Raw genomic sequence first — 22,030 nt, 5'->3', positions numbered from 1 at the left:
GTTAAAAACACCAATGCAAACGGAAATGATGTAGAATAGAATAGAACTTTATTGTCATTGTACAAGACAACGAAATTTTGTTTGGAGCAGTCCTCCAGTTGCACAGCTCAACATATTGACATCCATATCAATATGAGAAATATTTAAAACAAAACACAACATAATACAACATAATCAATGGTATCAGCAATATGTATAAATAAAATATATATCTAAGTAAAATGTTTTAAAAAGTCCAAGTCCTTAAGTGCAATAGTGCAATCGTGTGTATGAGATGGGATGGGGAGTGTCAGTGTGGCAGGGGAGTAGGGCTGGCCCGAATGCCATTTTTCAGGCTTCGAATATTCGTTGGTTTTTCCGAGCGAATATTCGAATATTCGTTCCAGAAAAACACACCATCAAAAACAACATTAAAAAAAAAAAATAATAATAATAATAAAAAAAAAAAAAACGTTAATAATCCCTATACTCCCTGAACCGATTTTGACAGTATCTGCATATTTTGTTTAAGATTTACGCGCTCGGAGGTGAAGTAATGGATGCGCTATGACACTTAGTGATGTAATATCCTCCTAAATGAGCAATACTACTACTACAATAGGGATGCACCGAAATGAAAATTCTTGGCCGAAACCGAAACCGAATAAAATTAAACAGTTGGCCGAAAGGCCGAAACCGAATACCGAAAGAGGCTTTTGCAGTTTTGTTTATTATTTAGTCAATTATTTCAACATTGCATACATGAACTCCCAAATGTTCTCCTCAAACATAGCCTACAACTAAAAAGCAACCCTAAATAAATAAATAAACAGTAAAACCTTCAAATCTAAGAGTAAAATTTATATTTTACTAGGAATTAATTTGTGAACCACTCACTGATTTTTACCTTGACTTATAGTTATATGAGGATGAATCTACAAAAAGATCGACTTATTGCCTTTCTTAATTTTTTGCAGTGCAGGTTGAGTTGCTCTAAAAAAAACTGCACCACAGCTCCCACCGTAATGTCCAGACTTCAGAATTTGCATCAAAGCCCTGATCATAACAATGAGAGGCTTTAAACGATGTCCATGCTTAGGAGGTGATTGTAACTTTTTCGTCTGTAGACTGAAACTAACGGGGGGAGGCGGCTCACTGGACATGTAGTCGCGCTGTCAGTTTGCCGACATGGCTGTGTATTCAGGCTCGAGAAAAGCAATCAGACCGTAGGAGCCTTTTCCCCCAACAGCGCTAACGGACAGGATATCTCCCGTTATCATTTTAGCTGTCAAACTAAAGTTTTTTTTTGCGCGGCGGCCCTCACCGGCGAGGTGTCACTGTGAATGACACCGTTACCAACTGTCACACTGTCACAGAGTTGCACCGGGTGAATCGCTGCTTCGCTCGTTGTCTGTTGTCTGTGGTGCAGCCAGAGTACCATGCAGTGATGCAGTATGTGAGAACCGACTCGATGGCTGACCTGTAGAAGCTCACCAGCAGCTTTTGTGGGAGACGTGCCCTCTTCAAGCACCTCAGGAAGTGAAGCCTTTGATGTCCTTTCTTGGCCGTTGCGGTGGTGTTGACGGTCCAAGTCAGGTCGTGGCTGATGTTGACCCCGAGGTACCTGATGTTCTGCACAACCTCCACTGTCTCGCCGTCTATGGTGATGGGGTGATGGACGAAGGGCTTCGTCTTCCTCCTGAAGTCCAGGATCATCTCCTTTGTTTTTGCCGCGTTGAGGGTCAGGTTGTTCTCTCGGCTCCAGCTCACCAGGTTCTCCACCTCTGTCCTGTAGGCAGCCTCGTTGTTGCCTGAGATCCTGCCTACCACCATGGTGTCGTCTGCGAACTTCAGTATGGTGTTGGCCTCGTGGGTGGGTTTACAGTCGAGAGTGTAGAGGGAGAAGAGGAAGGGGCTCAACACACAATCCTGTGGTGCACCGATGTTCAGGGTGATGCTGGAGGAGACCTGTCTCCCCATTCGCACAGTCTGTGGTCGGCCGGTGAGGAAGTCCAGGACCCAGCTACTCAGGTGTGTGTTGAGGCCCAGGTGGTCCAGCTTGGTGGCAAGTTTATGGGGGGGGATGGTATTGCAGGGAGAGCTATAGTCTATGAATAGCATCCGCACATAACTGTCACGCTGGTCAAGGTGTGTCAGGGTGGAGTGGAGGGCTAGTGACACTGCGTCCTCCGTCGACCTGTTTGCCCTGTAGGCAAATTGGTGGTTGTCTAAGGAGGGGGGGATGCTGTTCTTCAAGTGCCCCAGTACCAGACGTTCGAAGCACTTCATCACCACTGGTGTCAGCACCACTGGCCGATAGTCGTTGAGGGACCTGATGGCTGATTGTTTTGGGACAGGGATGATTGTGGCTGTCTTGAGACATGTGGGGACGGAGGCCTGCAGCAGGGAGGTGTTAAACAGGTCCGTGAGCACCGCAGTCAGCTCCGCTGCACAGTGCTTCAGAACCCGCCCTCGTACTCCGTCAGGTCCAGTAGCTTTGTTGGGGTTGATGTGCTGCAGGGTCCGTCTGACATCGTGGGGGCTCAGAGTCAGAACCGGTGGTGAGGGTCCCTGCTGTGCCCGTGTGTTGTCGCTGTTGTCAGTGCAGTCAAACCTGGCAAAAAAGCAGTTCAGGTCGTCAGGGAGGGATGGACTTTGAGCATGGGTAGAGCTGCTGCTGTTGTAGCCGGTCACAGTTCTGATGCCCTGCCACACGCGTCGAGAGTCCGAGCTGTTAAAATGCTCCTCAATACGCTTCGTGTAGCTGTACTTTGCTTCCATGATGCCCTTACTCAGAGTGGACCTTGCTGTTCTGTAGGCCTCTGCATCCCCTGAGTGGAAAGCTGCATCCCGGGCCTTCAGCAGACCAGTTATAGCACCATTCATCCATGGCTTATGGTTGGGGAGTGTTAGTATTGACTTCTGTGTGGTGACACTGTTGATACAGAAGGTGATGTAGTCCAATACTGATGAGGTGTAGGTGTTGAGGTCTATGTGGTTGTTGTCATTGGCAGCTTGTTTAAAGATGTCCCAATTGGTATACCCAAAGCAGTCCTGTAGCCTGTCCATGGCTCCGTCTGGCCAGACAGTGATGGTGCGAACTGTAGGTTTGGACCTTGCAACGAGGGGTTTGCATGCAGGTGCAAGTGCAGACTGATGTGATCGGATCGGCCCAGATGGGGAGAGGGGGACGCTTTGTAGCCTTTAGCAATGTTGCAGTAGACTTGGTCCAAGATTATTATATATCTGGTCGGAAAGTCAATAAACTTGTGAAATGTTGGCATTACAGTCTTCAGCTTGGCGTGGTTAAAGTCACCTGCTATTATAAACACACCGTCTGGATGGTTGTTTTTCAGCTGTTGGATAGCGTCATGCAGACTAGCCAGTGCTAGCTTAGCGTTAGCTTGCGGTGGTATGTAAACAGCAGTTAAAAACACCACTGTAAACTCCCTTGGCAGATGAAACGGTCTGCATTTAACTGTAATAAACTCCAAATCCGGGGAGCAAAATGTTTCTACAATGTCAGTTGTATTGCACCATGAGTTGCACACGTATATGCAGACACCTTTATCCTTACCGGAGTCAGCTGTTCGGTCCGCTCGGTAAACAGTCCGGCCTGCTAGCTCAATAGCAGCATCAGGGATGTTCGGATTCAGCCAGGTTTCGGTGAAGAAGAAAGCACAGCTATTCATCCTGTTTGAGTCAAGCCTCAGTCTGAGTTCGTCGATCTTGTTGACAATGGACTGGGCGTTCGCTACGAACAGGCTGGGCAACGCTGGTCGATCCGGTGAGCTCCTTAGCCTAGCTTGGATCCCGCCCGCTTGCCCCGCTTTGTCTTCCTCTCCCGTCTCCGTCTGCGCTGCTTGCTGCGTCAGCTTGTTAACCAGGCAGGCACCGATGTACGGAGCAGCTCCTCCGGTATAGCAGTTACAAGGGGTGGAATGTAGTTTATATCCCGAATATTCAAGATGTGCATCCGGCTGTAGGTGATGTTCGTTTCCAGTTGGAGGGAAAGGCTCACAGTGCAAAAAGTAAACATTACAAAAAACATGAACAACACTAAAAACCGGCAACTAGAGGTAGAGCTCCGGGCCGCTGCGACTGTGCGCGCCGCCATCTTGGTACGTGATACAGAGCGGGTAAATGCAATCTGATCACAAGTAGACAAAGAAGTCACATGTGGACAGACAAGTGTGAACACACGGGCCGAGAGCTGGCCACCTTGATCGGATTAATAAAATCACATCATAATGCCAGGTGGAAACAGGACCTAAGAAATCTGTTTTTACTGGAACTGAACTGATTGTTTCAGTTTTTTTTAATCAGGTGTGTTAATGCACACAGTGTTTACCCCAGGATTTTTTTTTTTGCTGTAAATGGGAAGAGGTTCAGTACAGAAGTAGGCCTACTGGTTATTATGAGCAATTGATAAGCAGGACCTAAGACTTTAATTTAAAATAATGTGATTAAAATTACAAAGTATCCTTATATAAAGGCCTATATATACACTCAACAAAAATATAAACGCAACACTTTTGTTTTTGCTCCCATTTTTCACGAGATGGACTTAAAGATCTAAAATTCATTCCAGATACACAATATTACCATTTCTCTCAAACATTGTTCACAAATCTGTCTAAATGTGTGATAGTGAGCACTTCTGCTTTGCTGAGATAATCCATCCCACCTCACAGGTGTGCCACATCAAGATGCTGATCTGACATCATGATTAGTGCACAGGTGTGCCTTAGACTGTCCACAATAAAAGGCCACCCTGAAATGTGCAGTTTTGTCTCACAGCAAAATGCCACAGATGCCACAAGCATTGAGGGAGCGTGCAATTGGCATGCTGACTGCAGGAATGTCAACCAGATCTGTTGCTCGTGCATTGAATGTTCATTTCTCCACCATAAGCCGTCTCCAAAGGCGTTTCAGAGAATATGGCAGTACATCCAACCGGCCTCACAACCGCAGACCACGTGTAACCACACCAGCCCAGGACCTCCACATCCAGCAGGTTCACCTCCAAGATCGTCTGAGACCAGCCACTGAGACAGCTGCTGAAACAATTGGTTTGCATAACCAAACAATTTCTGCACAAACTGTCAGAAAGGGAAGCTCAACTGCATGCTCGTCGTCCTCATCGGGGTCTTGACCTGACTCCTGCTCGTCGCCGTAAAAGACTTGAGTGGGCAAATGCTCACATTCGATGGCGTCTGGCACGTTGGAGAGGTGTTCTCTTCACGGATGAATCTCGGTTTACATTGTTCAGGGCAGATGGCAGACAGCGTGTGTGGCGTCGTGTGGGTGAGCGCTTTGCTGATGTCAATGTTGTGGATCGAGTGGCCCATGGTGGTGGTGGGGTTATGGTATGGGCAGGCATCTGTTATGGACGAAGAACACAGGTGCATTTTATTGATGGCATTTTGAATGCACAGAGATACCGTGATGAGATCCTGAGGCCCATTGTTGTGCCATACATCCATGAACATCACCTCACGTTTCAGCAAGATAATGCACGGCCCCATGTTGCAAGGATCTGTACACAATTCTTGGAAGCTGAAAATGTCCCAGTTCTTGCATGGCCAGCATACTCACCGGACATGTCACCCATTGAGCATGTTTGGGATGTGCTTGACCGGCGTATACGACAGCGTGCACCACTTCCCACTAATATCCAGCAACTTCGCACAGCCATTGAAGAGGAGTGGACCAACATTCCACAGGCCACAATTGACAATCTGATAAACTCTATGCGAAGAAGATGTGTTGCACTGCATGAGGCAAATGGTGGTCACACCAGATACTGACTGGTTCCGAGTCCCCAGACCCCCAATAAAGCAAAAAAATGCACATTTCAGAGTGGCCTTTTATTGTGGAAGAGTCTAAGGCACACCTGTGCACTAATCATGATGTCAGATCAGCATCTTGATGTGGCACACCTGTGAGGTGGGATGGATTATCTCAGCAAAGCAGAAGTGCTCACTATCACACATTTAGACAGATTTGTGAACAATGTTTGAGAGAAATGGTAATATTGTGTATCTGGAATGAATTTTAGATCTTTAAGTCCATCTCATGAAAAATGGGAGCAAAAACAAAAGTGTTGCGTTTATATTTTTGTTGAGTGTACAAATAAAACAAAACAATTCTTGAATTTCAAGGGTGTAGGTTGTGATTAAACCTTGGTTTGCGTCACATTTTAATTTGGGGGTCTGGGGGTGCCCCCCCCCATACATTTTTGAGCATCCAACACTTCATTTCCTGCATTCTGGTGAATTTGTATGCACCAAATGTATGTGAAGTAGGCTAATTGACAACATTTAGGTTCCTGATGACAAAAATATAATACAATACAATGCAGTAATATCATGCATTCTGTATTGCTAAAATTTGATTTGATTTAAACTGTAAAAAAAAAGAGGTGGGGGCGCCTTTAGCTCAGTTGGTAAGGCGTCCCCCTCCCGGGCCGGGCCCAGCAGCAGACCCGGGTTCGATTCCCACCCGCGGTCGTTCTCTGCATGTCACTCCCCTCTCTGCCCCATTTCACCTCTGTCTCTCTGCACTGTCAATAAAGCATAAAAATGCAACAAAAAAAAAAAAGTTAATTATTCATGTCTCCATTGAGAATGTAGTGGCGGGTGGTATTTACTTGCCTGCAATCTTCAAATATTTAAAAAAATAATAAGGTGCAAAATGAGGTTATAATCCTCATTTTGCTTCCTTTAAACTAGTGGTAGTGACTAAGTGTGCAGTGGAGACAGAAATATATGCAGACCGATATAGAGGGAGGAAGAGATAGCTTTATTTTATAATTTAGCTTTTTGATTTGTGAGAGTGATCATCGCTGACTTTAGACTGAGTCATGCTGTCTGCTCCGTTAGGCTCGAGCCCATCAGCTGAGCGAACAGCTTTCCGACATGGAGATGAAAAACGAAACTGAAACTAGAAAATCCCGCGGAGATTTTGAAAGTACGGGGGCCGCCCGTGTAAATCGGGGAAGAAAAAAAAATCACGGCTGACCCCTGTGGTCCAAGAGGCTTTATCGTAGCGCAACATGAGCTGTACATGTCTGACAAATGATAAGTCAATGGGAGTCAGGGGGAAAGGGGCGTGGCCTGTCAAACATTGCATTGGGGAATTACGTTTTTCGCATTTGTGGCGCCCCCTATGGGTTAACCTCGACAAACTTAGAGGGCCACGCTACCACATGTCTTCTGCACGTATCCTGCAAGTTTCATGATGATAGGACCTATGGTCAATGAGTTATGGCCAATTTGTAATTAAGCCCCGCCCCTGCGTAAACGTTTTAGTCAATGGCGGCCATGTTTTCCAAGCTATCCTACTAATATTTTTCGGAGACGTGCGTCATAGTCCCCCGGGGCTTCGTGAGACATTTGGTGTCGATAGAGTAAAACTTTAAAAAGTTGTGGATAAAACCCTGTTTTTCAGTTTATGCTAATTAGCAGGAAATATTCCCAGGCGGACTTTTATGGTCCCAGAGGCTTTTTTGTAGAGCACCCTAACATACACCTGTGTGAGAAATTTCAAGTCAATCGGATTTACGGTGTGCGGGGCGTGGCCTCTCAAACTTTCTTCAGTCGGGGCTTAATAACAGCGCCCCCTAGCAGAAATTAAAAAAACTGTCCGAGAGGCTATATTGTAGAGCACCATGAGCTGTACAAGTGTAATCAATTTCAAGTCAATCGGAGTCGGGTGACTTTTGTGGCGCCCCCTATGGGTTAATCGCGATAAGCTTTGAGGGACATGCTACCACATGACTTCTGCACATACCCAGAAAGTTTGATGATGATAGGACCTATGGTTAAGGAGTTATGGCCAATTTGTTAATAAGCCCCGCCCCTGCGTAAATGTTTTGGGCAATGGCGGCGAAAAAAAAATCATGGCTGACCCCTATTGTCCGAGAGGCTACATTGTAGAGCACCATGAGCTGTACATGTGTAAGAAATTTGAAGTCTATCAGAGTCGGGGCATTTGTGGCGCCCCCTATGGGTTAATCTCGATAAGCTACCATGTTTTTCAGTTTTTGCTAATTATCGGAAAATATTCCCTGAAGAATTTTTATGGTCCCAGAGGCTTTTTTGTAGAGCACCCTATCATACAGCTGTGTGAGAAATTTCAAGTCAATCGGAGTTACGGTGTGCGGGGCGTGGCCTCTCAAAGTTCTTTCAGTCGGGACTTCATAACAGCGCCCCCTAGCGGAAATTCAAAAAACTGTATAATAGCACACCCCGTGGGGTGGGGACGGACATTCTGTGAAATTTATGCGTTTCTACCTGCAGCGGTGTGGGAGGAGATAGAGCTAGAAAATGTGGGGAAGAATAAAAAGTAAGAAGAAGAAGTAAGAAGAAGAAGTATGGTGGAGAGTAATAATTACGGGCCCTCAATACTTGAGTGCCCGTACTTAACTAAACTATACTGGACTGGTGGAGCAGCCAAATATAAATGAATCCATATTGTACTAAACTGTAACACAAGTAATGAGTTGTGGAATTTGCATCAGTAGCCTACAGTAGTCCACATTCTTCGCTCAGCCACAAACAGTTTCGTTAGTGACTGTTCCGCGACCTGTTTGTATGTCTCGAGCCCGAATACACAGAGCCGTGTCGGCAAACTGACAGCGCGACTAAAGGGACTGTATAGTGAGCCGCTCCCACTCCGCTGAGTAAGTTACATTCACCTCCGACGCATGGACAGCGTTTACGTTAGGCATTGCCCCGTTTCTAAAAGGAGCTACATACCAAAAAATAAAAACGTAGAATAATGAGGAGGAGGATTTTAATAGCAGCGGCTGAGAAAATATTAGCATTCACACAGCATTCACCGCCACTGCTGTGTGAACGTGGGGGAAACACTGTGCACAGACGCAACTTAAACATGCAGGGCAGGTGTCCACAGTAAGATATAAGATGGTCATCCTGCAACAACGGGGGCTTGAACTCAAATCCTTAAATGCTGATGCTAATGATCTGTTACTTTCTGACTGAACAGCCTCATGGAAATTACATTTTTCAATTCTCCATGTTGAATACTAACAAAATTTGTTGTTATACATAGTCAGCCTAATAAAGTCAGTAACGATCACTCTATTAAAGTTTTTTCAAGTTAAGTTCATATAACTACCGTTATATAGCCTACGTATATAAAAATGTCCCTTCTCTCTCTGTCTGTCTCTCTTTTCTTCTTTCTCTCTTTTCTTGCCCATGGAGGTCTGCATAACTCAGTGGAGTAGCTTGTGGCATTTTGATTCAGGGAATTGGTTTTCAAGAATTTGAATTATTTGTTATATTCAGTAAAAATGTTAATGCACTGTGGGGTACATTTTTAATAACTGTATAAGATGTATTGCAGGAAGTAGTATTACAACAAAGTTTTTTCACTGCTGATTAGTGATTTGCAGACTCATGCTAGTTGCCATCGTACAATTACATGGTACAATTTTGCTAGAAAAAAGTGTAAAAATAAAAGGCTGTCTGCTTTTGCTGTGAAATCAGCAGTGAAAAAATCCTAAATTTAGTGTACAGTTGAACTGATATTTAGTTTTTAGGTAAGCATTTATATATGTGGCGAAACAGCTCCAGGAGGCCCCCTCTGCAACAGTACAATGCTGATTTTACTACAGCGATGTATTCCCAAAACTTTTTAATATGACTGCTCTGACGGCCACCTCCATAAGTTAATAGACCAACTATGCCTAAGTACCTCATACAACCCCACTTAAAAATACTGAACTTTCCCTTTAAAATGCTTTGTATTTAATTAAAAGGTGTGTGGTTAAATTTTTTAAGAGTCAAACCATTATTATTCTTGTGTTCGCATGGAATGAGTTAGTTCAAGAAGCACAAATCTGCACTTACGCTCAGTTAGTAAATGAGGGCCATGGAGGGCCATTGCTCTTCAGCTTCACTTTAGAAAACTGTATCACTTCAAATCGCAATATCGTAAGAAAAAGCTCAATTGAATATTTTTCCCAAATCGTTCAACCCAAAACCCAGTCAAAGCATCAAGCTACAACATAACTGCAGACATGTGAGTGGTCTTAAGCCCATGAAATGGTCCATCATCTCTACACAAAACAGGACACAATACTTTAAGCTAACAATACTGTAGTGAGGCTGCTTTGAAGCTTCTATGGAAATGCATATTATCACAGCTCAGCACAACACAGTGGGGCTAAAGCATTTTATATCTACCCAGTGTCTGCTGTTAAAATCAATTGTAATACAAAGCTGATTAATGTTGCAGGAAGGAGCTACTGCAATGTGGAGTTCTTAATCCAGAGAAGGACCTCTACCTGGGGAAGCTGGCCCTCACCAAATTCCCCAAGAGTCCGGAGACATGGATACACCGGTTGGACTTCTTAGCCCATGTTCCTTAAAAGCTTTCATTATTACTTCATCAAGTTACAGTGACATGATAGTTCTGTTGGAGATGGTTCCACCAACAATGGAGCCACAACAACAAAAATACTCCCCTTTGTTCATGTTTGCATGAACTGTGATGTTCAAATAAATGTAAAAGACTAATGCAGAAGTGGAGAATGAGACTGAAAACTCTAAAATATCTGTCTTCATCAAAGACCTGCTCTTTGGTTTACGGCTATTAATCTCTGCATTAAAATGTTACCAAAACAGCAGCCGTAACAATCAGGATTAAATCAGTTGCTCAACCTAAGCACTTTATTTTGCAAATGAAACCAAATCAGAGTTGTAGCGGCACCAAGTTGTGTTGACCAATTTGCAATTTACATTCAGCCCTGCACACTCTACCTCAATAGTCCCTTGGCCATCTGAATTATTAGTATTATGAATTATTATGGTCAGAGCATGGAATACTTTGCTTCCAACTCTGGCTTATGATATGTATTTAGACTGTGGGACCTCAGGTTAAAACTGTAAATGTTCCTGAATTCCTGATGGTCCCTGGAATAGCAGGACTTGCAAGTTAATATAACTTATAAAGACTTGTGACTCACATTCAGACTGACTTGGGGAATTGTAGGCCAGGTTGTTTAGCGTTTAACATGTTGAATATTTATTGATGGATAAATATTATAGACTAAGGAAAAAGTGGATTTTATAGAACCACATTAGATTTAGGTGAAAGCCTTGCTCTGCTCCAGCTTCATTGGAAGTCTCACCCGGTAATATATGATGTAGTCTTTTTCATTTTAAGATACCAAGCTGAATATTATTTTATCCATTCATTATTTGTCTATTTATCTTCCAACAACTTGTCCAACTCTTCTTTACAGAGGAAACGTCTAATATTAGGGAATTCCCATCGGACTCAGCCGTTGTTTGTAGCCTATCCGTGTGGTCTTATAGGTCAACATTGAAACACATCTTAAGCAGCACTTATCTCCCTGCAGACGCTGGGTGCTGCGGCAGTTCTTATGTCAGATCTCTGCTGTGGGGCGGGGCAGGAAGCAGCAGCAGGGGGAAGGAGATCAGTGTGATACCGAGAGAAGCCAACAGCTAAGTGACCAACTGGCCAGGATACTCCACCAAGAGATGAAGGTGTGCTCTGAAGCTGCCTGCCGCTATCCCAGCAACTACAATGCCTGGTCCCACCGCATCTGGGTGCTGCAGCACATGGCCATGAGCAACGTCAAGGTGGGATGAGGAATAGATTTAAATATTTCATTTTTAAAGATTCAAGGAGTATTTTGTCATACTCCATACCAATTTTAACCATGTATTTTCATACCAAAAAATATATTCAATCCATTGGAAAAGCTTTTTCGATGCTTAAAATGTTCAGTGGTAATGGTAATGATTAACATTTTCTGAAGGACTAATTTGTCTTGGTGTTGTAATCAATTATGGTCCTTATCTCATCTACTATCAGCAACAACCGAGCTGCAAGCACTTGCCAACAGTGGCATGGAAAACTTGATTTATTGGGAAGAAACCTCAAACACAACCTGCCATATGCTCACTGCAATTTTTCCTCACAGTTTTTCCATGATGAGCTGTCCTCTATGCGCCTATGGGTCTCCATGCATGTGTCTGACCACAGTGGATTCCACTACCGCCAGTTCCTGCTGAAGGAGCTGATCACTGAGCTCTCCCTGACTCCAGCTTTCAGTACCACTAGTTCACCTCAGCACCAATCAAGCGCAGTCCAAAGCAGCAGTCCCCAGCATCACAGCCAAGCCCAGGCTAACGGAGAGCTGTCTGGAGCAGAGGCAGAGGCTGAGGAGGAGAGGCAGCTCAGCTTCATTACAGTCTTGCAACTCCTCCACCAGGAGATGGAGCTGTGCTCAGACCTGATCCAGTCCTATCCTGGGCATGAGACACTCTGGAGTCACAGGTGAGGCCCCAGAGGTTAACATAACACAAGGCAATTGTCATTTTGCAATTACTAATTACTAGCACAAAGGGCCCCAGTGTTTCCCCCAGAAAATGTCTTAGTCAAGGTGGTAACTGTCCAGCAGAGGTGGGGGTAAGTCACTAATGTGCAAGTCACAAGCAAGTCTCAAGTCATAACCTTCAAGTCTCAAGCAAGTCCAAGTCACTGTGGTGAGAATCAAGCAAGTCACAAGTCAAGTCATTGCTCTGGTCAAGCAAGTCACAAGTCAAGTCATACAAAAATCATATTATCTAACCCAGTTTCTACATTTAAAAGACCTGCATTTCACAGTTCTCTTCTTCATACCGTCATCGACAACATCATCCTTGAACTACAATTGAATTATTCTTGGTCTGACCAAGGGGTCTTCAACTAAAATTGAAATGGGTCCAGTTGACAACATTTTCTTACAGCAAAGGTCCGAATCTCATAATGTCTGCATCCAATAGCGACCCCTTATCTATCACATATGATCAACACCGCACATTTCCTTTTCTTTCAACCACATTTAGGCTACTTGCAATTTCCAAGTAGCTTACTTTTAACATGGAAAACAAGAAAGGCAAATCGTAACAGATAGGCCTATAGCTTACTTACACAAAACAGACACTTAATGCCCATAATGCATTTAAAATAAAACAGGGCAATCACCTTTTTATTTTATGGCAGGATCACATTTTGATTTATCCCGATTCATTTATTTTTCACACTGGGGGGCGAACTGCAGAGCCGGCCCAAGCCTTCAGGGGCCCCTAAACGAAATATGATTAGGGGGCCCCTCTCCAATGTTAGCGCTGCTGAAACTATAGATCTTTGTTAAATATCATTCACACACCCAGTGTTTTCCGCTAGTGCCTCCACTGTGTGGCTGTGTGAAAATATTAGACAGCCGAGATTCAGACCCTCCTAGGGGGGTCCGGGGGTATGCCCCCCTGTGAGATTTTTTAACCTTTTTAAAGTGAAATGCATGAATCTGGTGCACTTTGAGAGGAAAATTAAGAGGCTAAATCTGAGAAATTTTGTGTGAACAAATAATTTGGAGACACTGGGTCAGATGAGTTAGAAGCTATTGAAGAAGGACACATGGATTTTCCATAAAAATATTAATATAAAATAAAATATTATGGAGGGTCCTCTGGGTTGGGCTTGGAGCTCTTTTTATTTTACGGGACATATTTCTCTGTAATATAGTGAATGCATTTAAATGCAGTGTGAGGAACGAAGCAGAAGAACTCTGTTGTCCAGCTACTGGATCTTTTTTTCCACAGACAAGGCTGAAATAGGCTATAGACTCACAGTGCATGGGCAACTGAGGGCAGCCCCATTTCCAATTGTTTTTAAATAAACTCAATACACACTGTGCATGGATGTGAACGTGACATGTTCAGATAATTTCGGATTTCCTCCCAGATGAACTGATTACATTTTTAGGCTATTAATTATCTAGACCAAAACATTTTATTCCTTTTTTTGTACGATAACTCACATTTGCATAATATGATGTTAATATCAAACATACAAACTAAGAAAAAAAAAAAAAAAAAAAAAAATTTAGGGGGCCCCCCAGGCAGTCGGGGGCTAAGCGGCCGCTTAGTTCACTTATGCCTCGGGCCGGCTCTGGCGAACTGTCATAACGGGCAGTTTGCTGTGCTGTCGGTGCGGGAGCGGCGGCTGTGAGCTGTCGGGAGCCAGTGAACGTGGAAGGTCGAACTGCATCATAAGGGTCTAGGCCTACATCATAACGGCTGTTTCGTCTCACAGAGATGCTTTTATAAACCCTACAGTCCGTGGAGGTAGGGCGCTCGATAAGGAAGCGTGCGTTATCAAGGCAGCAGCGCTGCAGGAAACGCTCGTTACTTTCGTTTTCTTTTACAAGACTTCCCGGGGGCCGTTACAACGTGAAAAGGGAAGGGAAGAAGGCGCTACATATTTACTGTGATTGGGTTACTTATAAGCGTGTGGGAGGCTCACGTGAATTATTCTTGGTCTAGCCGCCTCCATGACTGCTGCTCCTGTGTTGACCTGCTGACGCTGTTTGTCCGCGCAGCGCGCTGCATTGCACTGTAAAATCACCGATCATGTTTCAAAATAAAACATAATTTCTAACGTAATCTAACTTTTAAAAATTCAAGTCATTTCGAGTCATCTGTCTCAAGTCTAAGTCAAGTCTCAAGTCATGAAGACCAAGTCAAAGTCAAGTCGAGTCTTTTATCAGTGTTAGTCAAGCAAGTCTCAAGTCCTCAAATTTGCGACTCGAGTCTGACTCGAGTCAAGTCATGTGACTCGAGTCCCCCATGTCTGCTGTCCAGGGTCATGGGAGGCGCGGTGCATATTTTTGGCGGTATTTAGCTCAAAGATGCCAATGCACAGTAAAGAAATAAACAACTGCTTATTTGAATACAAAAATACAACAGACACTGACCTTACAGTTGTGCAATTTTGTTTGCTATGTGCAGGTACACATTTTGTGCAAACATGCAGACAGTACAAAGCACAATTAAAGAAAACTTCTACTGTTTTGGTGTAATACTGTGCAGGCACGCTAAATAAAAATAATGGACCATACACTTAACATGTGTATGCACATCAAAGTGCAAATTCAACTTTTTAAAGTTCCTTTTTGGATGGGGGGCTGTTGTGCGATTATTGTGTACAATAGGCCTACTGTGATAGCCTGGCTCCGCCCGCCTACCTACTTCCGCTCAAATTTCATTTTCCCTTCAGTAGTCAGTCTGGGGCTGCGGTGAATTTCTCAGCTCAAGCTCAGGAAAATTTCCGGCCGTCCAATCAGCGAACAGAGCGAGTGGCTGAGAACGATGACGTCGAAGTCGCGCTCCAGTTTCAGTTGAATGCTGTGTTCCTTTATACTCGGAACTCGGAATTTCCGAGTTCCGACCTGTCTGTGTTCCAGTGCATCTGCTTGAGAAAGTATGGACGTCTACAACCTTTCTCATCCAAATAACTAAACGTTAGGCTCTTGCAAGTTACCGTTGCCAGGTACCGGTAGATCCATAGACTACAATATGTAGTGAAGTCGGAAATTTCCGAGTTCCCTGTACAAGTGGAACGCACCGTCAGAAGCCGGCTCATGAACAAACGTGATGCGATTGGTTGGCTAATCCAGAGTGGCACTGACACAGATCCAATAGTTTTAAACTTCAACAGACACCCCCCTCCAAGTGAGTGAACGTTTGCCAATTACAGCAGTTCCAGACCTTCTGTACAAATTAAATGAAGTACGATGGTCTGGTTGGACCAGGCTACTACTGTGATGCGATAGCCTATAACTCATTAATGGTTATTATTAGCCTACTTGCTTGATTTATTTGAAATACATAGGTTATTGATAGTTTTGGAACATGTATTTCCCAATTTAAAACATAAAAATAAAGCAGAATTGAAAATTCAGAAAATAAATCTTGTTGGCCTACACTAGCATGCTGTTTTAAAAATAACTCAATAGTTGAAATAATAAATACAATGGGTTTTCCCCTTAAAATGACTAAATGTATTTCAAAGACAGTAACATTGTGGCACTTCTGTAAACTTACTGAAACTTGCCTGGGCCATCACTCTCATGCATTCATCAAACTTTTCTCTGTGCTGTCTGAGCTGATAGATAGGTTGTGTTGCCACGGTGATGTGGAGTCTTAAACTGTTCTTGCTTTGCAGAGCACATTTATTTACAGCAAATCGCGGTCTTTCACGCAGTTATGACCATGCACAAGCACACATCGCGCTTGCTAGTACATTAATTGTGCAGCACAAAAAAATATATATATTATTTTTATTTTTTGGGTCCGTCGGTAGTCAAGGCGGGGGGCTGGCGTTGCTAAGGCGGCCGCCTTAGCCATAAAGCGCTGGGGGAAACACTGGGCCCTTAGGGCGGTTCTATCCATTCCCTGCAAACTATTTGTTTTTTCTCCTCTTCCCAGTGGTGTAGTCTACGTGTTACGCAGGTATATGCAGTATACCCACTAAGAAAGCTCCAGCATTTCCGTATGCCCACTAAGAAATGCGAAATGACACGTAACAAATTCGATAGTGACCAAACTCAACTGTCATACTTTCACAAATTCAACCTTTGCGCTGTGTCCCTGTGTAAGTCGCAACGGACTTATAATAGATAAGCGGGACCAGGCATTACCCCACGGCCCGTTTCATTGCGAACGGTTGGGTAAAAGAAAGGGCGATGTCCAACCCGAAAATACTGGCAGCAACATTCAGCTCAAGGCTCATAGTCCCCTCGGGAGACGCACACGGTGCTGTCGAGAGCACCAAAAGCGCGCAAGGACTTATTTTCTCCCAATGAGGAAAAAGTAATATTCTCAGTTTGCATAACCTGTCTGAAATTCATATTAACTTTTGCGAGCACTTCAAGATCGAATCATCAGTGCAGTTTTCATAGGCTGAGGTGGCGATTGATTCACCCCGTCAACTCATGCACGAGTAACATGACAGAAAACCAGAGCCGGCCCGAGGCATAAGCGAACTAAGCGGTTGCTTAGGGCCCCCGACCGCCAGGGGGGCCCCCCCCCCCCAATTTTTTTATTTATTTTTAATTTTAGTTTGTAGGCTACGTTTGATATCGACATCATATTATGCAAATGTTATGTACCATACAAAAAAAATTGGAATACAATGTGTTGGTCTGGATAGTTAATAGCCTAATAATTGAATCAGTTCATCTGGGAGATAATCCGAGGTTAACTGATCACATCACGTTCACGTCCATGCACAGTGTGTATTGAGTTTATTTAAAAAAAAAAATGGAAATGGGACTGCCCTCAGTTGCACATGCACTGTGTATAGTCTACAGCCTATTTCTGCCTCGTCTGTGGAAAAAAAGATCGCTGGACAACAGAGTTCTACTGCTTAGTTCCTCTCACTGCATTTAAATGCATTCACTGTATTACAGAGAAATATGTCCCATAAAAGAAAAAGAGCGCCAAGCCCATCCCAGAGGACCCTGCATAATATTTTATTTTAAATTAATGTTTTTATGGAAAATCCAAGTGTCTTTCTTCAATAGCTTCTAATTCACCCGACCCAGTGTCTCCAAATTCTTTGTTCACACAATTCTTCAGATTAAGCCTCTTAATTTTCCTCTCAAAGTGCACCAGATTCATGCATTTCACTTAAAAAAGGTAAAAAAAATCTCCCGGGGGGACATACCCCCGGATCCCCCTACAAGGGCCTAGAACAGACTTACTGATGTTTGTGTTTTTCTATTGTAGTGTCACCAGAGGGCGGGAAACAATGTATTTTAATATAAAAAAATATCTGGGGGAGACCCCCATACCCCCCCATTTCATTTGGGAATTGAAATCCTAAACTCTGTGTTTCTAAAGGCAGGCTAAGGTGTAAAATGTTTTTTGCCTTTGCTGCACCTAATGCAGAAACAACAAAATTGTAAACTAACCACGGTGTAAGCCATATGTTTAATGTATAAATGCTATGCTGCATATTCAAGAAGAGGCTAGGAAAGAATCATCACAGTATACCCACTACAAAAAACTAGACTACACCACTGCCTCTTCCTGATATTGCGCTGCAGGCATACCAGTCAGTGTACTATCTCAGAATTAGCATCAGAATGGTTTTTGGCATGCAGATAGATACTAGGGGTGTAAATCTCTGCTTTCATCACGATACGATATTACATCGATTCATTAGACAACGATATGATATTTTCCGATATCTAAAATCTGCTGCGATACGATTTCGATTCGATTCACGGGCCTGCGATCGATAGGAGACGATATTATATGCCCATTTAACACAAGATGGCCTATCTCGTTATCTAAAAATACATGTTGATAATATAATAGCCTTCTTAATCGTTTGTATAATTTTCATCCATTTTTATGCATTCTGAACACTAAAGATCTTGAAATTAACAGGATAAACAACAAACTTAAGCTGCTACCTCAGCCATTTCCCTCTTTTTGATGACATTTTATTTAATGTCAAGGGGACTTCCTTATAAGATACAGGAAAAAAAAATATTAGCTTGAATTATTTGATTGAAAGATTAATATCTTTCCTAAGATTAATATCTTTCAATCTCTTACTATTCATATCTTAAGGTGTAGCGGCAGTAAACACTGCTTGGAGTGACATTTGAGTAGTTTTGGGCCGTGTGGGGTTTCAGGGCACAGAATTGACTAAATTGGTGGATTCCTCACTAGCTTAGCTCATTAGCCTAATGGAGCTATCTATTTTAGCTGAGGCTGCGGTAGCTCGTAAATTCACCCCGCGGAGAAGGTGACCGCCTCGGGGAGCGCAGGAACTTCTCACCGCTGAGAGAACAGCCAAGCCGCGCATTATTGGAACTTTACACTGCCAGCCGGGCAGCGCTGTGCTGGACAGCTCGCGGGGATAACAGCCCAAATGCCCCGCTAGCTCGGCTGCTAACCCCCGCGAGCCTGTCGAGCGCTGCCCGGGTAACGTCGGTTCGACTGCTCTGTCAGCGGGGGGATATATGATCCTCTCCCCATGGTGCAAACACCGAGAGGTCTGTTACCGATGGATTTTAGTTTCCGAAATGAACTTTGATAATCATGATACACAAGCGAGAAAAAGCCTGGTGCGGTCGGGCGGAAATGGTGTCACAAACACCCGAGCAAGGACATTGTCAAAATAAAAGCATATACTACATCGATTTTCATCGATGTTTGGACGTTGCATCTATGCAGTTTGATCGCTCGCAAATCAATCAATGGATCGATCTACATCGATGGATCGTTACACCCCTAATAGATACTAATAACAATAATGGGGAATAATGTACCAACGATACACAATCATTAAAGCAAAAAATTACTAAATGCAAAGTGGCCATTTGAAAAATTTGGGAATAAATCCATTTGCGCAACGGTTAAATAGCCTACAGTCTATGGACCGCCCTGTAATACATTTTCAACTATAGGCGAGCATAGAGAAAAAAAGGCGCGAGCGTTGCGACAAGCGGGCATACTTCTGTCTGTCTGTGCTCCGTGATCGACGGCTGTGTGCAGAACAACATACTAAATGTCCTTAGAAATCCTAGTTGAGGAAATATGTTATATTCTCATCAATCCGATAATTTGTACCAATACACCCCATTATCGAAATGAAACTTTACACAATGAAAGTATCCATGAAAAGTAAAACGTTTCTTTGAAAATTAATTTGAATATGCAAATTATCTATACACTAATCGAACATGCCCAAAATACACCCAAATAGGCTTAATATTTTTCCTTTACTCCTACCACAATACAACTAGTATCTAATTCCTGAGAGGCACCTGTTATACCCCTGGCAGGTAAGCCAGGCAGTTTTTCAGGTTAGAGGCCAGTCTAAAAGCAGCATCGCCATCACCCATTGGCAGTAGGATGATTGGATATTCAATAAGTGTGGAGCTCATGTGAATATTCAAATTGATTTAAGAAGATACTTGTAATACAAAAAAAGTTACTTTTCAAGTATACTTTTACTATGTAAAGTTTTATTGTGGTAGCAGTAAAGGAAAAAATTAAGCCTATTTGGTTTTATTTTGGGCATGTACGATTAGTGTATAGCTCATTTGCATATTAAAATTCATTTTCTAAGAAACGTGTATAATACAAAAATAGTTCATTTTCATGGATACTTTCATTGTGTAAAGTTTTATTTTGATAGGACTAAAGGAAAAAAATAGCCCCATTGGGTTGTATTGTTGTCTCGCCTTATTGGCAACATCTCGGATTGATGATAATTAAACATATTTCCTCAACTAGGATTTCTTAGGACTTTTAGTATGTTGTTCTGGACACCTCCTAGAAATGATCTAAGCTGAAAAAAATTATTTTACAATTAATTGTATTTTTGGCCCCAAAATGCCTTACTTTGCCTAGCCTATCAGGTATAACCCATGATAGTCTCCTGTGCCTATCATGTGGCAGTACATTTTAGTAATTTTTTAAATAACATTGTTCGGGGCCACGAAGAGCAGGGGCCTATATTTAGTCATTAAAAAAAAGAAACAAAGACAAAAGAAACAAAGAGAGAAGGAGCTTCGGGATGAGGGATTATTTTAAAATTTCCCAAAACTGACTGGATTTTTTGAAACCTGTACTTTCTGTTTTTTGGTTATTCTGTGCTTCCAAAAATTATTCAATAAAAAAGTACTTAACCCATTGATGACGGCTGCTGCGCGATGCCACATTGTATCTCCTGCCTGATGCTGCGTCGCGCAGCATTGTTACTTTATCTAATTTTCATGGCGTGTGCAGCATAGAATGCACCGTCATTGGTTCAAATACACATGAGGTGGGTTTTGTTGATTTTGTAAGACCACGTGACCACCCAAATGTTGTGTGGTTTGCCGAAAATCACGCCAATCAAAAAAAAATAATAATTAAAAAAAATACCCCGGCTGTGTCCGCGATAGTGCAGAGTTTTTCCTGGCTCAGAATGGGCCTTTGGGGGGTCAGTACGCAACCAACTTTCTTTGGGGTCGCGACTGTGCAACAGTAAAGGCAAACGGTTTGTGTATTTTAAGAGGGTGTGGGGTTGGGAGAGGGCTGTCCAGATAAAGAGAATTTCAGTCAGCCTGTCAATCACTGCGTTACCATGGAGCTCACTGACGCTTATGAAATCACAATAAACAACCTTTAGATATGAAGTCAAAATACTAATAATGACTAGGCCTACCTATTTAATACTTTAATTGTTTCTAATTGATCTAAACCATGGAAGAAGGTAGGGCTGCTCGATTATGAAAATATCATAATCATGATTATTTTGAGTAATCACATTGTGTTATCACGATTATTAAAGACAGTTAATCATTGATTTAAGAACATTATGCATTTATTTTACTTTTAACAAGGTTTTTTTCTAATAACACCATGACTTTGGACTTTAAACAAAGGCTGTTCCTAATTGAACTGAAAACAGGGAGAATAGAAATAGGCTAAATAAGTGAAACATATTTTTAATAATTTAATAAAATAAATATGTCAAAATAAAAATAACCAGTTGTAAATGGTGTTGATAGGGCACGTCTTTTGCTAGCATTAAATGTAAGGGCATGATTTATTTATGTCAAGGAGCATGGTGGATAGGCAGTTGCATTGTAGTGTTGACAGTTGTGGTGGCAGGAGTCAAGGAGCTTTAAACCTCCTGTGTTTTTTTTATTCACTGATTGCTTGGTCATAGACCACTATGATTCAACTTAAAGTTAATAAACAAATTGGTCTGGATGTTTAGAGGTGCAGATCAGGTCGTATATGCCTTTTCTCTCTCTCTCTCTCTCTCTCTCTCTCTCTCTCTCTCTCTCTCTCTCTCTCTCTCTCTCTCTCTCTATGTCTGTCTGTCTGTCTGTCTGGCGGTCGCGTGTCCGCACGTGACATATCTTGCACATTATTTTAGTTTGTTGTGAGTCTGAAGTGTTTTCAGACAACAAAATTAGTTTTACCTTTTAGTCTCATCATCTAGAAGTTTTTCAAAACACCCGGCAATGCGCAACATTTCCCTCCTACTCTCTTGACCAGACGATAGCTCAGGTGAGGGAGGGGCCAAGCGGAGCCGGAGCGCATAGCAGAAGGGTTCGCTGCATTTACAAGCCTGCATGCCCCGGCGTGCGGAACAATGATAGTTTAATAAAGATTATTTTGTTTTCATGATTGAGGGAAGCCGTAATAGTTAT

The 22,030-nt window shown here is 42.9% G+C and overlaps 1 protein-coding gene across 1 annotated transcript in view; it reads left to right on the top strand.

Moving 5' to 3' along the window:
* ptar1 (protein prenyltransferase alpha subunit repeat containing 1) overlaps nucleotides 1-22,030 on the top strand; it is a gene marked incomplete at its 5' end in the record, with an annotated part of 121,212 nt that overhangs the window by 71,297 nt on the left and 27,885 nt on the right. Inside the window, 3 exons of the mRNA XM_080046337.1 lie at nucleotides 10,246-10,350; nucleotides 11,372-11,615; nucleotides 11,960-12,315. Coding sequence (XP_079902463.1) covers nucleotides 10,246-10,350; nucleotides 11,372-11,615; nucleotides 11,960-12,315 — 705 coding nt within the window. The remainder of the gene's footprint in view (nucleotides 1-10,245; nucleotides 10,351-11,371; nucleotides 11,616-11,959; nucleotides 12,316-22,030) is intronic.

This window comes from Ammodytes marinus (genome assembly GCF_949987685.1).
Source record: "Ammodytes marinus genome assembly, chromosome: 2".
Taxonomy (NCBI): domain Eukaryota; kingdom Metazoa; phylum Chordata; class Actinopteri; order Uranoscopiformes; family Ammodytidae; genus Ammodytes; species Ammodytes marinus.
Note: the sequence above shows the minus strand (reverse complement) of the source record. Positions and strands in the feature narration are given on the sequence as shown.